This window comes from Phlebotomus argentipes, unplaced genomic scaffold (assembly GCF_947086385.1).
Source record: "Phlebotomus argentipes unplaced genomic scaffold, Phlebotomus argentipes genome assembly scaffold_18, whole genome shotgun sequence".
NCBI lineage: Eukaryota > Metazoa > Arthropoda > Insecta > Diptera > Psychodidae > Phlebotomus > Phlebotomus argentipes.
This window is the reverse complement of record NW_026776177.1, coordinates 9,508,352-9,521,326: the sequence shown is the minus strand read 5'-3', so window position 1 is coordinate 9,521,326 and position 12,975 is coordinate 9,508,352. Positions and strand designations below refer to the sequence as shown.

Here is a 12,975-nt window from a genome sequence, read left to right as displayed (position 1 = left end):
ACATTGCGTCTGAAAGTGGTGTACAACGCACTGAGAGTATGGAAAACATTTGCAATTATCCTTTTTTAAAAGCCAGAATGATATACACTTTCTAAAACACCTTTTGATTCCAAATTTGCATACTTTTCCTGGAATTTATTTTGGAATTCCTTCTAAAACTCACAAGAGCTTCTTAGAGGGAAGTGGTGTACAGATTTTAGCCACATTATCCACCATTTAGCCCTTGGCTGTAGCCAGCAACGCAGGCTGATCGATGCGGGGCGGTGCAGGGCAGTGGAAATTAATGGTGAGGAAGGAGAAAAATCGTTGTTATGCTAATTCCGAGGCGGAGAGTCAAGAGTTGGTGTGAGGACCGTCTTTGTGGCCGCGTGTGACCGGCCGTTATTTATGGAAAAATTGCTCCCCGAGGGTGGGTTCAGCTGACCACATTCATGCTGACTTTTCCAGAGCGCGGCGCAGGTGGAAAACTCCGCGCTGGCTGGTCAGTTCTCCTCCGAACTCCATCGCGTTCAGCCGCTTTCCCTGCCATTGCATGACGCTGCCAAGAAATTACACAGTCTATTTGTCAGTCAAATGCAATCAAATATAAATTGGCTAAATTGACGCTCTCAATTTGGCACGCGAAATGCTTATTTTCCACTTATGAGTGGAGTCCTTTTTCCCACAATCTCTCGTGATAAAGTGCCTTCGGAGTGCGATAGCGCTAAAATGCCGACAGTGTCTTCGCGAATGTCTGAAGATGTCCTTCTAGACGACACCTTCGCGGCGCCCACTCTTCCTGTGTCCTTTGGCGCCAAGCCCAACGCCATTGTGCGCCCCGTGCAGCGCACTCTCACGCGCGAGGCCAGCGAGAAGCTCCTGTCGGAGTTCGGCAGCCACCTCACGGACTCCAGTGAGGGCAAGACGGCCCTCAAGGAGTTCGTGGAGCAGCTGGACGAGAAGCTGAAGCGCCTGCAGGCGCAGGACCAGAAGGATGGCAGGAAGAGGGTCACGACAGTCATCCAGCGCCCGCTCTTCATCACCACCGTGCCCACGGGATACTACGTGCAGCCCTGCAAGGAGCCCATCTGCGTCCGGAAGGTCTACGCCTACTCCAGCCATCCGCGCGTCGTCGCCAGCCCGGACAAGTCCAAGCCACAGCGGAAGATTCCGCGCCCAGCTCTTGACCTGAAGCGTCACGTGATCTCGGAGCCTGTCGCGCGCAAGGAGGCTCTCAGGTACGCACTCAAGGTCCCCGCGGAATTGCATGCAACTAATCGGCGGCCCGGGGTGCAGAAAGCCTGCGGGACTTTAGTCCGGCACGTGAAAATCGATAGGCAATCAGCTGTCGCTGTTCGCCGTCTGCCCACAATTTGTTCCACTTGGCGCGGAGTGAGACAGGGATCATTAAAACGTACACTTTTCGTGGGTGACGTCAATTGGAGTGATGGAAAGAGCTGCTGGAATCTTAGATAAAGATCCTTAATAGATAAGAATGGCTTTATTGTGAAATTCCGTGAGACACTCTGATATTGTTCATAGCTCTCTGCAATCAGACACGCAATGAGCATTTCATCTCACAATCTTACGAGTTCTTGGACAAATCTCAACAGATTTCTCCCTCATTCCTATGGAGTGTCCTATGAGAATTCTTCAGAATTCAAAAGACAATCATATCAAAAATCCTACCCAATTCCTTTAGTGAAGACAAAGCATTAAACATAATGAATGCATATAATTCTCAGATGTACACAAAGATTAAATAGAATAATCTGCACATTTTCTCAAGAATTGTTCTGCATTTGAAACTATTCGTCGTTTTCGTGACAGAATTTCTCAGAAACCAACGAAAATGCCAGAAATTATTGGGAAGTGAATTTTTCAATGATGTTATCTAGAAGAATTTTCACTTTCCCCACTCGCAACTCCAATCGAAACTCTTCACGCAGTCCAAGGGCCTTCTCGAGACATTGCAGGCGATATCCGGAAGGCTCTTTGGCCTTCTGCACACAAAGGCGGGGTGGCGAATCGAGAGTGGGCGGTTTATGATAATTCAGCACATGCGAAAATCCTTTTCTCTCGCCGAGGAGAATGACCAGGAAGGGCCACCCACTTCCGTCTAGACTCCATAAATCGCCCTCCGAAGCTCGGGGCATTCCTTCGGATGAGGTCAAGCAACGGTCGGAGTTAATAATGCACGAGTGCGGGTCAATAGCGATGAAAAATTGACACAGTGTCGCTAAAGTCATCAAATCGATGGCGAGGAAATTTGAGGTGTCCTTTTGTTTGTCCACAGGGATTCCACTCAACCATACCAGAACATGATGTTCGACAAGCGAGTCGTTCGAGGAAGCAATTTCAATGCAAATGCAGCCACAATCACGGTGAGTTTTTGTGCAGTAATTTCCTACTATTTTGTTTTCTAGATGGTTTCGTTAGAATTGTTTTTCTAGGGGATCTTTTTTTCTTTTGTGATATACTTTCACTTGGACAGGATCGATTTTCTCTGGATGCGTTTTTTATGATCGAAGAAAAGAGGAAAAAATTGGTTTATGAGGTCATCAATTATTTGAGTAATTTAAGAGTGACCTCGTGACCCAATGAATTCAATTCGGTGCGATTGTTTGAAGTACTCAATAAATAGTTGATTGAGAAAAGGAAAACAAAATGAACATTAGTGACAAGATGATGAAACACATTTCCTGAACATTAATTTTATATCAATCATGACACATTTGATAAGGTCAGTGGAAAACTCAGAGGAAAATTACTCTTGTCCCAAGTCTGTTATTCGTTTTTCTGCAATTCTTCATCCTGTGTGAAACCAAAGAGAATTGAAAGAGTCTTGTAAATTTGCAAAAACACACTCACGCACTTTCACAGTGGAATCCCAATTTTGCCTATGCGGGTCTGCTGTCGGGAAAGGTGAGTCCTGAATCTTTGTCACGATGTTAGAGACAGCACAAGGGGCAGATAATGTGGTCGGAAGTGGTGTACCGACTGAGCTTATGTCTTAGGAAGCGGAAGTTGCATTCTCAGTGCTTCTAGCAAATTAGCGTAATTTTTTAGATTCCTCTTTATTTTTACTTAAGAACAATTGCGTAATCGTTACAATAGAAAAAGATGACCATAAAAAGACTGAATTTTTTGCAAAAATTAGGAAGATTAGAGCCACATAATCTCCCCCTTGAGACAGCATGAGACTTCCTTTGGGCACAATAATTTTCGATGTTAGTCAAGCACAGAATCCTTCCCAGTTTCCCTTCCGCGATCGCTCTCAATTCACACCGTGATATTTCAAATCCGGCTGCTTGTCCAGGGCGACGTGGATCACAAGGACACGGCCAAGAGGCGACAACTGCTGCGGAAGAAGCCGCGCAACCGCGGCGTCGTGGGGACGCCGCCGCCGGTGCGCGGCCGACGGCATGAGAACGTGCAAACGGAGAAGTACCTGGAGGAGCTGTTCGTGCGCCCTAGCGAGAACGACGCCAGCTGTCAGACGGATCTCTTCCTGCAGCGACCGCCGTCAGCGCCCTTCGTGGCCGCGCTGGCCGGCAGGGATGCCGAGACGGAGATCCTGGACGGCGATCTCAGCCACTCGGACCAGGAGGTGCAGCCCGTGGTGGACAATCTGGTGGGACGGTGCATGGAGCAGGCATTCTTGGAGGTCATCCACGAGGAGGAAGTGGCGGAGATGAAGAAGGAGCAGCAAAAGTGAGTTGAGAACAAATCTTTAAGATCGATTAAAAGCTTTGATTTCAAGAGTGGGACTTTTACAGCTCACTTGTGCTTTGAAAAGTTAATTTTTATCTCCATATCTTATCAACTAATTGTTCAATTTGCTCAATCTTACCTCAGATAGAAGACAATAAAGTGTTCGCCAACGTTGTGGAACATGCTTGGAAACATGTCGAGATTCCTTAATTATTTACAAGCTTTCCACGAATATTTTTTGTACGGATGAAACGATAATTCATGACTAACCTTGACGTCTTGGCACTTTCGCAGATTGTTGGCTCTTCGCGAGGCGGAGCTAGACAAGCTGAGGCGCTCAGACGGGGCGCCAAGAGAGTCGCCGGGCAAGAGCAAGAGGCGCATCACTGCCGCGAAGCTGCTCCAGGAGCACATCGCCGACCTGCTGCCCGCCATCCTCAGCTCCATTCAGTCCGTGACCGAGGCGGAGAACCGCGAGGAGCTGGAGCGCCAGCTGCAGCCGTGGCTGGCGCGCGAAGTGGCCGAGGAGATCGGCCACATGATCGACTCCAAGGAGCTCCTGGGCGAGATCGTCAAGGAGATCCTGCGCGAGCGCGCCGAGCTCTACGGCACGCTCTCAGAGTCCGAGAGCGAGGCGTCGCTGGCGCCAGAGCGCAAGCGGAATCAGATCAAGAGCGAGGATATCAACGATGGCAAGGAGAAGGCGATGTACATCGAGGGAGACGAGATTCTTTATCGTCGCGAGCAGTGACTTTAGTAGCAATTCCAAGTTACATTTCAACAATAAAATACTTCTTTATAATGTGTAGAAAACAATCACTTCTTCTTCTTCAGCTCCTCGAAGCGCCGCGACAAATCGTCGAAGTCGATGTCGTCGTTGTCCTCGGGCGGCACGTCCGGCAGATCGCTTGGCACGTTGGGCAGATCCGGGAACGGCTGGCCGGCGCCGTTGCCCATGTCCGGCGGGATCTTCGAGCGCGGCTGCGGTTTCGGTTTGGCCGAGTTCTGCAGTTTGGGATAAATCTTTCAAAATTCCCGCGGGAAGAAAGACAGCGGTCAAAATTGGTCATCGAAACACTCCCATGAAAACGAAACACTGAGCGGAATGTTTTAGAGCAGTGGCGTAGCTAATAAGAATATCCTTCTAGGATTTTGTCGCACAGCAATTTCTTTCTGGAAATATTAATTTTGTCTGGAATTTCTGAAAGTTTCACGCAATCAATATTTGAACACTTCGCGAACGCAATACTTTGAAATTGAACCGTAAGTCTGATGAGTGCATTGTGACCTAGTTTTATGGATTTCTCAGTCTAATGGCAAATTCCTTAATTTCTGGTGTTCCCTTTGAAGGTTCTCAGACTTTAGCTGCGCCACTGCGCCGGACAGAAGTTAGTTCGCGGGCCTTTTCATGGGAATGCCGCCCTAATTCGTGTTACTTGGAAAAGAGAGAAGAGGCGTGAAAGGCTGGGAAACGCTCGAATCCCGTCCAAGGTTTACTCACGCAAGTCCACGAGTGGTCAGAGAGGGGTTAGGCGAGTGAGAAGAGAGTTAGTCACGCGGAACAGGTGAGGATTGGCATGGCCTTTACCTGCAGATTGTCGTCCGGCGAGATTGTGGAGTACGGCGGCGGCAGCGAGTGGCGCTCGTTGTCCACGAAGTCCGTATTGATGTTCAGGTCCTTCTTCTCCCCAGATGCTCCGTGCGGGTTCGGCGGAATGTTGTAGGTGAAGGGCGGCGCTGAAGCGCCTCCGGACGGCCCCGGACCCATGTTGGGATATTCGAAGGGCTTCCGCATCGGCGGCTGCGGCATCTGAGGCAGCGGCGGCGCCTGCGGGAAATCAATGAAGCCCGGCGGCATGGGAACGCCGCCATCCAGGTTGTTCCTGTCGCTCAGATCGATGAGAATGCCCTCCTCCTTGGCCTCGCGCATCACCTGCGGATCGGGCTCGTACTCGATGTTGTAGTTCTTCGCGATCTCGATGAGGTACTTCTCCACCAGCAGCTTCGGCGGCGCCTGGATTGCCAGCTTGTGCATCAGCTTCTCGGATACATGATGACCAGGCGCGGCAGCGCGACAGGCTTCGGCGTACGGCTTCCCATACTTGGCTGTGAACATTTCCGCGATGACTTTCAGCTCCTGAACGTCCGTCTGGAGGCGTGGTGCCACCCAGATGAGACTTGCCACCGCCTCGGCGATGCCCTCGTCCAGATCCTTCATCTGCGTGACGAGCCCGAAGCGTGCCAACACCAAATCACAGTACATTTCCACGATCTCCATCGCCTCCACCAGATAATCCTCCCGGATGATGTGCTCCACGCGGATCCTCGCCCTCTCCGCCTTCCCGCCACCTATGTAGTCAGCAATTTCCTGTTCACACATATGAGAGAATCATTAGAAGTCCCTGGCGAAATGCCCTCAGACAGCTTCCGGAAGGCTGATTTCTCACTCACCTTTCTCGCCTTCTGTGTCAGCTCTGTCTTCTTCTTCTCCAGCAACTTGAGGCGATTCAGGGACAACCTCAGGTTGGTCTTCAATTTGGTGTAATTGGGGCCACTGGAGAACATCTTGAGCTGAGAAGTGCGCGTCCAAACTCGCGAAAAACACGGGGAAAAGTGACTCACTGCTGATCTGCAATGCGAGTGACTCAATTTATCGGAATTTTCCGGAATTCCGGACTCTGAGCCACAAAACCCCTTGCAACAACCACTAACCTCACAGTCGTGCCCCAAGATGCGACCGAGGAGTATCGCGGAAGCTGGCCAAAAGCCGCTGGACAGTGTCCAGGCGCCAGTGCGCTCCCACCCAAATTATCCGCCGTAGTGAAATTCGCGAAAAGTGCGTGAAATCCGCTGAGAAGTGAGGAAAATGGCTTAATTCCCACTCATCGGCCGCAGTGGAGCGCCAGTGGGACCACTGAGTGACACAGTGGCCATGCTTCAAGAGTCCCACTGTGGAATCCATGTAAGTTCTGCCTACCACTGAATAATTCAAATCACGCGCCGCGTTTGTCCAGTTTGTCAGACACGCACACACTCACGCGGCGGTTGTCAAAACTTCCACCTCGCCATTTTGCTTTCGGAAAAGTGTGATGCCTTTGCTGGCGGTCGTTTTCACCCTGAAAATCTCCCTTTTATCATCTTTTAGCAATGCATAGAGTCTCATAGGATTGTAGATAAGCGTGCAATTGAGGTGTTTTGCATATCACACTTCAATCATTTTATACGGATTGCGCGGAATTGAGGTGAGAAAATAGTGCTCAGCAACGTTGTCGACCATTGCTTTTTGGGGGTCTTTCCGTAAAATTGGGGCCACTCTTTCACCCTTGTGGGGAAGCTTTCATCTCTGTGGCGGTGAAGTTTGGTTCTAAAATCTTCCCCTCGAGGCCGGAAAATAGACTTTTCCTCTGCTCAACATTCCGAAGGACAGAAGATGTCAAATTGACGGAATTTCACAAGTTTTTCTCTTCTTTCAGGAAGATTTTTCGCAATGGCTCAGTTTTATGTTGTACAGAATTCAGACGACAACGAATGCTACATTCCCGCCGGCATCAGATTCGTCAATCTACCGGATGACGTGCAGTTCCAGCCGCAATCGCGGGTAAGTTATCCCGGAAAGTCGCTTCCGGACGCCAGACTGACGCTTTGTTTTCCTCCTCAGCTGATTCTCACGGAGCCCGTAATAGCGGACCAGCAGATGCAGTATGTGTACCAGCGACCGGCCACGCAGCAAGTCGCTCAAACGCAACAGACGCAGTTCGTGATCCAGGATGACGACATCGTGACGGATTCCTTCACATCCCACCAGGTAATGTGCAAGAGAAACGCTCTCTTTCCCGGGAATTGTCCCGAGAAGAAAAGAACAGCAATTTGGGGACAGGAATACATAATCGGGTCGTTCGTTAACCCTTATCAGGCCGTAAAAATCACAGTGGAGTTCTGGTTATTTAACTAGTCTCGATTTGTTCTGATTTAGCCACATATAAGTGAATTTGTTTGATCAACTTTGCCGTCTGCAAATCTGATTAGTGCGAAAAGTCTACTGTTTATTGCCTCTTATCTTTTCTAAGAATCGTCTGGCCTATTGCAGATCTACGTCTCTGCCGACGCGTCGAACGAAATGATCCAGCGGCAGTTGCAGCACTCGGGAATCGTGCAACAGAACCAGGAACAGCAGCAGCAAGTGATCATCCAGCAATCGCCGCCCACGAATCGCGTTATTCTGCAGTCGTCACCCAGTCAGCCGGTCATCGTGCACCAGTCTGGCTTGCAGGCGCAGACGCCCGTGGTGCTAAACAGCCAGCCGCAGCTGCAGCAGCCGCAGCGCCAGTTCATCTACGACTCCACGGGCCAGCGGCCGATCTACGCCATCACGACGCCGGCGCCGCAACCTCAGATGCAGCCGCGCCCACAGCAACAGCTGCGGCCGAGCCTGATCGTGCGGCCGCAGCAGCGACCACAGATTCGCATGCAGCAACCGACGCTGACCTACCAGGCGCGGCCGCAGACACCGAGCACGACGGTGATCCAGCAACGTGCCAGCATCGCTCAGACGCGTGTTTCTATGCCACAGCCAAGGCTCAGCATTGCGTCGCCGGTGCGGCAGCGGTACAGGCCGCCCGTGCCGCGATCTCAGGTCACAGTGTCGCCGCAGCGCCCTACGCGGCCAACGAAGTTCACCAACGTGTCGCCGCGGCCACAGAGAGTGCTAAACGCGGGCCTGGTGAGAATGTCGCCTCCTGAGCGCGCGGCCAGCTTTAGTGGCACGCCGCGACCGCTGACGCCGCTGGCGAAGGTCAATCGCACCTTCCCAGTGGCGGCAGCGCCGAAGCCACAGACGACGGTGCCCACGCCGGCCAGCAAGCTGGAGGTGCGCAATATCGTGCCCACGGCGCAGTCCTCGAGCGACCCAAACGGTGACCTCGAGGAGAGTATCACGGCGTCGATCCTGGAGAAGAGTCAGATCACGCTCAACCTGCCGGACGGCGCGACGAAGGCAGAGGAATTCACCGACGGCGCTCTGAACGGCGGCGTGGCGGAGATAAAGAAGAAGGTCGTGAGGACTGTGGACACGAGTCGAGGACGTGGCCGCGGGCAGATCGCCGCAGCGCGGCCGGGTGCGAAGCGACCGGTAAACCAGTCGGTGCAAGATCTGTTCAACAGCGTGTCCAGCGACGTGGAGCAGCAGAACCAGCAGATGCTGCTAACGCAGAGCAGCCCGGAGTGCGAGACGCGCGAGAGCGCCAAGATGCTGGTGATTCTGCAGTGCGGTGAGCAGCGGCTGATCACATTCACGTTGCCCAAGGAGTCGTGCACGGTGCAGGAGCTCCTGGAGCAGGTGGGTGTGCCGTTTACGCCTGACACGAACATCCAGTGTGTGTCAAATCCGGGCGCCAACATCGACTACGTGGTGACGGTGGGAGATCCTGTGCAGGAAGTGGTGCCCAATAACCTGATCGGCGCCGTGGAGCAACAAGAGCAAACGTCGCAGCCGCAGCGAACGCCTGTACGGCCGCCTGTGGCTTCTGTGGGCCAATTTGCCACTTCCACGCCCGTGCAGCGTGCGCCGACGTTCAGCACGCCCATTCAGCCGCAGCTGACGCCCATCAAGAGCGCGCCGACAGCGCCAGAGCCGCCCAAGCCGCCGGAGCGGAAGATCATTCAGGGATGGCTTGCGGTGTGCGGCAACTGTGGCTTCTGTGGCATTGATCACGCCAAGTGCGAGCGCTGCAATCACATTCTGGGCGACAGTCCCAAGCGGATTCCCTGCAGCACGCCCAAGCCCACGCCGCCCACCATGACGCCGCCCGTCCGCACGCCAGTGCCCGCGCTACTGCAGGCGCAGCCCAAGGTCACCAAGCAGTTCGTGCGCATCCAGAAGGACGCCATCGCGACACCCAAAAAGCTGGAGCTCGTGAAGAAGCCAGAACTCGCGAGGTCCGTCGGCACTGCGACCACGAGCACGCTGACCAACTCCCTGCCTGCGGCGCCGGTTAGCGCCGGTCTGATTAAGGCGGCGGACAGGATTGGTGCCAAGCCGCGCGGCGGCGCCGCCGTGCGCGGCAGGGGAAGGACTGCAAAGCCCACAGAGCCGCAGGAGCCGATAATCCTGACGCTGAGCAGCGACGACGAGGAGGACGAGAAGAGCAAGACGCAAACGGTGGCCAAGAAACAGGTGAGAAATGATTCCTTACTCTGAGCGCTTTTGCGATCGTTCGGGATTGGAGCGTGGGACGGGGGAGCGCGAATCATGGGCGATGGAGAAGACGAAGATGAGAAAAAAAGCAATGAAATTCAATTGGGGTTTTACTATTTTTGAAATAATTTATTTCCTTCGCCTTGTGCCGACTAGTGTTTAGCGAATCCGTGATTGAAAATGCTTAATTCAAATTGCATATTCCATAAATTTTTATTGGAATTTATCACATATTCCATGTCTGTTCCGAAAAATCCTACTTTTACATATGAAAAAGAGTTTTTGAGCTTAATTTACATATTTTTGTGCACTTCATGGAATCCTAATTTTGCAGGTGGCTGAGAAGGTGGCTGAAGTGAAGGCGCTCGCCTGTGAACCCGTGATCACTGAGAAAACCAGTCCAATTAAAGGTAAGTCGGGGAAATTCTTTTTCCGCCCTTTTTGGTTAGGGAAATCTACATGGAATTGCAATGGCGCTGCCGTCGCTCAGGTGGCAAAAACTCTCTTTGACAGTCAACATAACCTTAAAAGTGCGTAATTTACCGTGCGGGTCAAATGTTGCAGTTTTTTGTGAAAAATCAATAGATTTTCAGTGAAAATGAGCTTTTTACGTGAGTTGGGGGCGAAATGGGGAGTTTCCGGGGGGTTTTGTGTGGGATTTTGCATGAAAATTGGGGAATTTTAGGCGATTTTCAGGTGTAAATTGTGCAGGTTGAGAAACATGGAAGAGACTTGGTGTTCTTTTTTTCTTTCCAGGAGATCAACGATTAAGTATCACAGATCTATCGAATGTTCCTGATAAGTTGATGACTTCCATCCAGTGCCAGACAATTCGGATTGGAACGCTGCAGTATGAGCCGAAAGAGCAAGTGAGTTGTGTGACTTCCGGAGAGGCGGCTGAGAGAGAGTTTCATGGGTGTTTGAGTGCTTTCAGGTGATTTTATCATCGCGAGGTGTGCGGATAATAGCGCCAAGTGTGAAGAATCCCAAGGAGAACATAATCCTGGATGTGCAGATCAAGGAGATCGTAAAGATTATAGCGCACTTCCCGAAGAAACTGCCCATTCTGTTCATCTACACGACGCCCAGCTGCGCTCAGTACATCCGGAACAGCCTGGACATGGCGAGCAACGCCACGAGCGGGCCATACTTCGATCCCTGCACGAAGCATGAGTCCGTGCGGCGGATCACGATTCTGGCGGAGGTGATAACGGATGAGACGAAGTCTGTGATCAAGTCGCTGTACAGCACGGCGGAACTGGAGGAGATCACGTTCAAGGATGCCAATGAACTCTACAAGCGCTCCACAATGAAGCTCACGATCTCGTCTAGTGGCTCAAATGTCACATCGGCGGATGAGGGCGCTGGCAGCGAGGATGTGCACCAGATCCTGATCTATCCGCAGGGTAAGGGTGGGATTTCCATCAACACGGAGGATTACAAATGTCTGGCGATTGATCAGTACTTGAATGATGTCATCATCGACTTCTTCCTCAACTACCTGCGCCTGTCGATCTTCACAGAGGAGCAGCGCGCGAAGACGCACATCTGCAGTTCGTTCTTCTACAAGAGATTGACGGCCATGTCGACACGCCAGCGCCAGATGGAGAAGGATCTGAAGATGACGGCGTCGCAGAAGAGGCACCATCGCGTCAAGGGCTGGACGAAAAGTGTGAATCTGTTCGAGAAGGACTTCATCATCATCCCGATTAACGAGCAGAGCCACTGGTTCCTCGCCATTGTGTGCTTTCCGGGGCTGAAGGGGCCGCAGACGTTCGATGGTGGCGTGCCGGTGAAGGTGGCGCCGCTGGTGAAGAAGAAGACCAGCGATGGGGAGAAGAAGGTGAGCGTGACTATCGGCAACACGACGATTACGCCGCTCACGAAGAAGGAGGAGGCGATCTTTCTCAACGACGACTCCATGAGTGAGCGCGACGAGGCGGAGGCGGATGAGAGCGACATGGAGAGCGAGGAGAGCGAACCGGAGGCAGATCCTGACCACCAAGCGATTAAACAGTGAGTTGCTGCTCTTCCCGGTTGATTTCTCTCGGGAACTAATTTGTGTGTCCCTTTTGCAGGCCGTGCATCTTGATCTTCGACTCCCTGGCTGGAGGCTATCGGAGTCGCGTGGTGGCGACGCTGCGGGACTATCTGACGTGTGAGTACAAGGCGAAAATCCTGCCCACGTCGAATCACACGTTCAACAAGGACAACATGCCGGGACACTCGGTGAAAGTTCCGCAGCAGAACAACTTCACGGACTGCGGCCTGTATTTGCTGCAATATGTGCAGGAGTTCTTCGCGAATCCCATCAAGGACTACCGGCTGCCCATCAAGCAGCTGCAGAACTGGTTCTCCACGATCGTGGTGACGCGCAAGCGGGAGGAGATATCGAATTTGCTTATGGATCTCGTGAAGGAGAGTCATCCGGAGCGCCTGGATCTGCTGCCGGTCATTCAGTTTCCCACGCAGGATGGCAAATTGATTGAGACGGAGGAGAACTTTGAGGAGACGGCGGAGTTCGAGGAGGAGGAGCTCGATGATCCCAACTTCGAGATGGAAGATGAGGTGAGGCATAACCTCACATTCGATCAGCTGATCGGCATTCCCGCCAAAAACGGACTAATTTGTGGTTATGTTGCTCTTTCAGGAGACGGATGGCACGGAAGAGGAATCGCCGGAAAAGAAGAACGGCAGGAAGTTGATCAAAAGGACATTTGATAAAAGTGAAAAGAATTCACCGGAGAAAAAGATACCGCGTACGAATTAATGACAATTCTTTCAATTGTAGAATAATAATTTCACACCATCGGATTCTTATCAGGCTTATCACTTTTTTTTCACACTTACATTAGGTTAATTTGTCAGGAATACTGACTGTCATCGTACATGGGAGAGTGACAGATGTGGCGTAGGCTCGCTGCTCTCACCATTTGCATGCCATGTAAGAGTGGGACTCATGTTAATTACATTATTTTTAGGGTTACTATTTAGCTTTATTTATGGTTATTTGAAGAAGAAATTGAATGTAAAAGCAAAAGTAATTGTTCATTTGGCTATTGCAGAGGAGGAATAAATAATTAGTAGGT

At 51.6% G+C, this 12,975-nt stretch overlaps 3 protein-coding genes across 6 annotated transcripts; 2 read left to right on the top strand and 1 right to left on the bottom strand.

The window, feature by feature from the left end:
• The first annotated feature begins 708 nt into the window (after positions 1 to 708).
• LOC132259131 (radial spoke head protein 3 homolog B) lies at positions 709 to 4,444 on the top strand. The gene is made up of 5 exons (XM_059756682.1): positions 709 to 1,217; positions 2,276 to 2,363; positions 2,863 to 2,904; positions 3,299 to 3,693; positions 3,988 to 4,444. Exons 1-5 carry the CDS (start codon positions 709 to 711, stop codon positions 4,442 to 4,444), a joined length of 1,491 nt encoding a protein of 496 aa, XP_059612665.1.
• LOC132260616 (IST1 homolog) lies at positions 4,414 to 6,379 on the bottom strand. Of its 3 annotated transcripts, none has more exons than XM_059758856.1 (3): positions 6,145 to 6,379; positions 5,282 to 6,061; positions 4,414 to 4,716 (listed from the first exon to the last, which is right to left on the bottom strand). In XM_059758856.1, the coding sequence occupies exons 1-3, from the start codon at positions 6,256 to 6,258 to the stop codon at positions 4,510 to 4,512; spliced, it is 1,101 nt and encodes a 366-aa protein (XP_059614839.1). In that variant the 5' UTR covers positions 6,259 to 6,379; the 3' UTR covers positions 4,414 to 4,509. The 3 variants fall into 3 exon arrangements, with proteins under 3 accessions (XP_059614839.1, XP_059614840.1, XP_059614841.1); XM_059758857.1 differs by having other exon boundaries at positions 4,414 to 4,698; XM_059758858.1 differs by having other exon boundaries at positions 4,414 to 4,662.
• A 165-nt stretch (positions 6,380 to 6,544) lies between these two features.
• Positions 6,545 to 12,706, top strand: LOC132260612 (uncharacterized). 2 transcript variants are annotated; one of them, XM_059758849.1, is made up of 9 exons: positions 6,545 to 6,655; positions 7,167 to 7,291; positions 7,352 to 7,498; positions 7,781 to 9,865; positions 10,221 to 10,296; positions 10,643 to 10,755; positions 10,821 to 11,902; positions 11,965 to 12,454; positions 12,537 to 12,706. In XM_059758849.1, the coding sequence occupies exons 2-9, from the start codon at positions 7,181 to 7,183 to the stop codon at positions 12,654 to 12,656; spliced, it is 4,224 nt and encodes a 1,407-aa protein (XP_059614832.1). In that variant the 5' UTR covers positions 6,545 to 6,655; positions 7,167 to 7,180; the 3' UTR covers positions 12,657 to 12,706. The 2 variants fall into 2 exon arrangements, with proteins under 2 accessions (XP_059614832.1, XP_059614833.1); XM_059758850.1 differs by lacking the exon at positions 6,545 to 6,655 and adding an exon at positions 6,761 to 6,935.
• Positions 12,707 to 12,975: the final 269 nt, after the last annotated feature.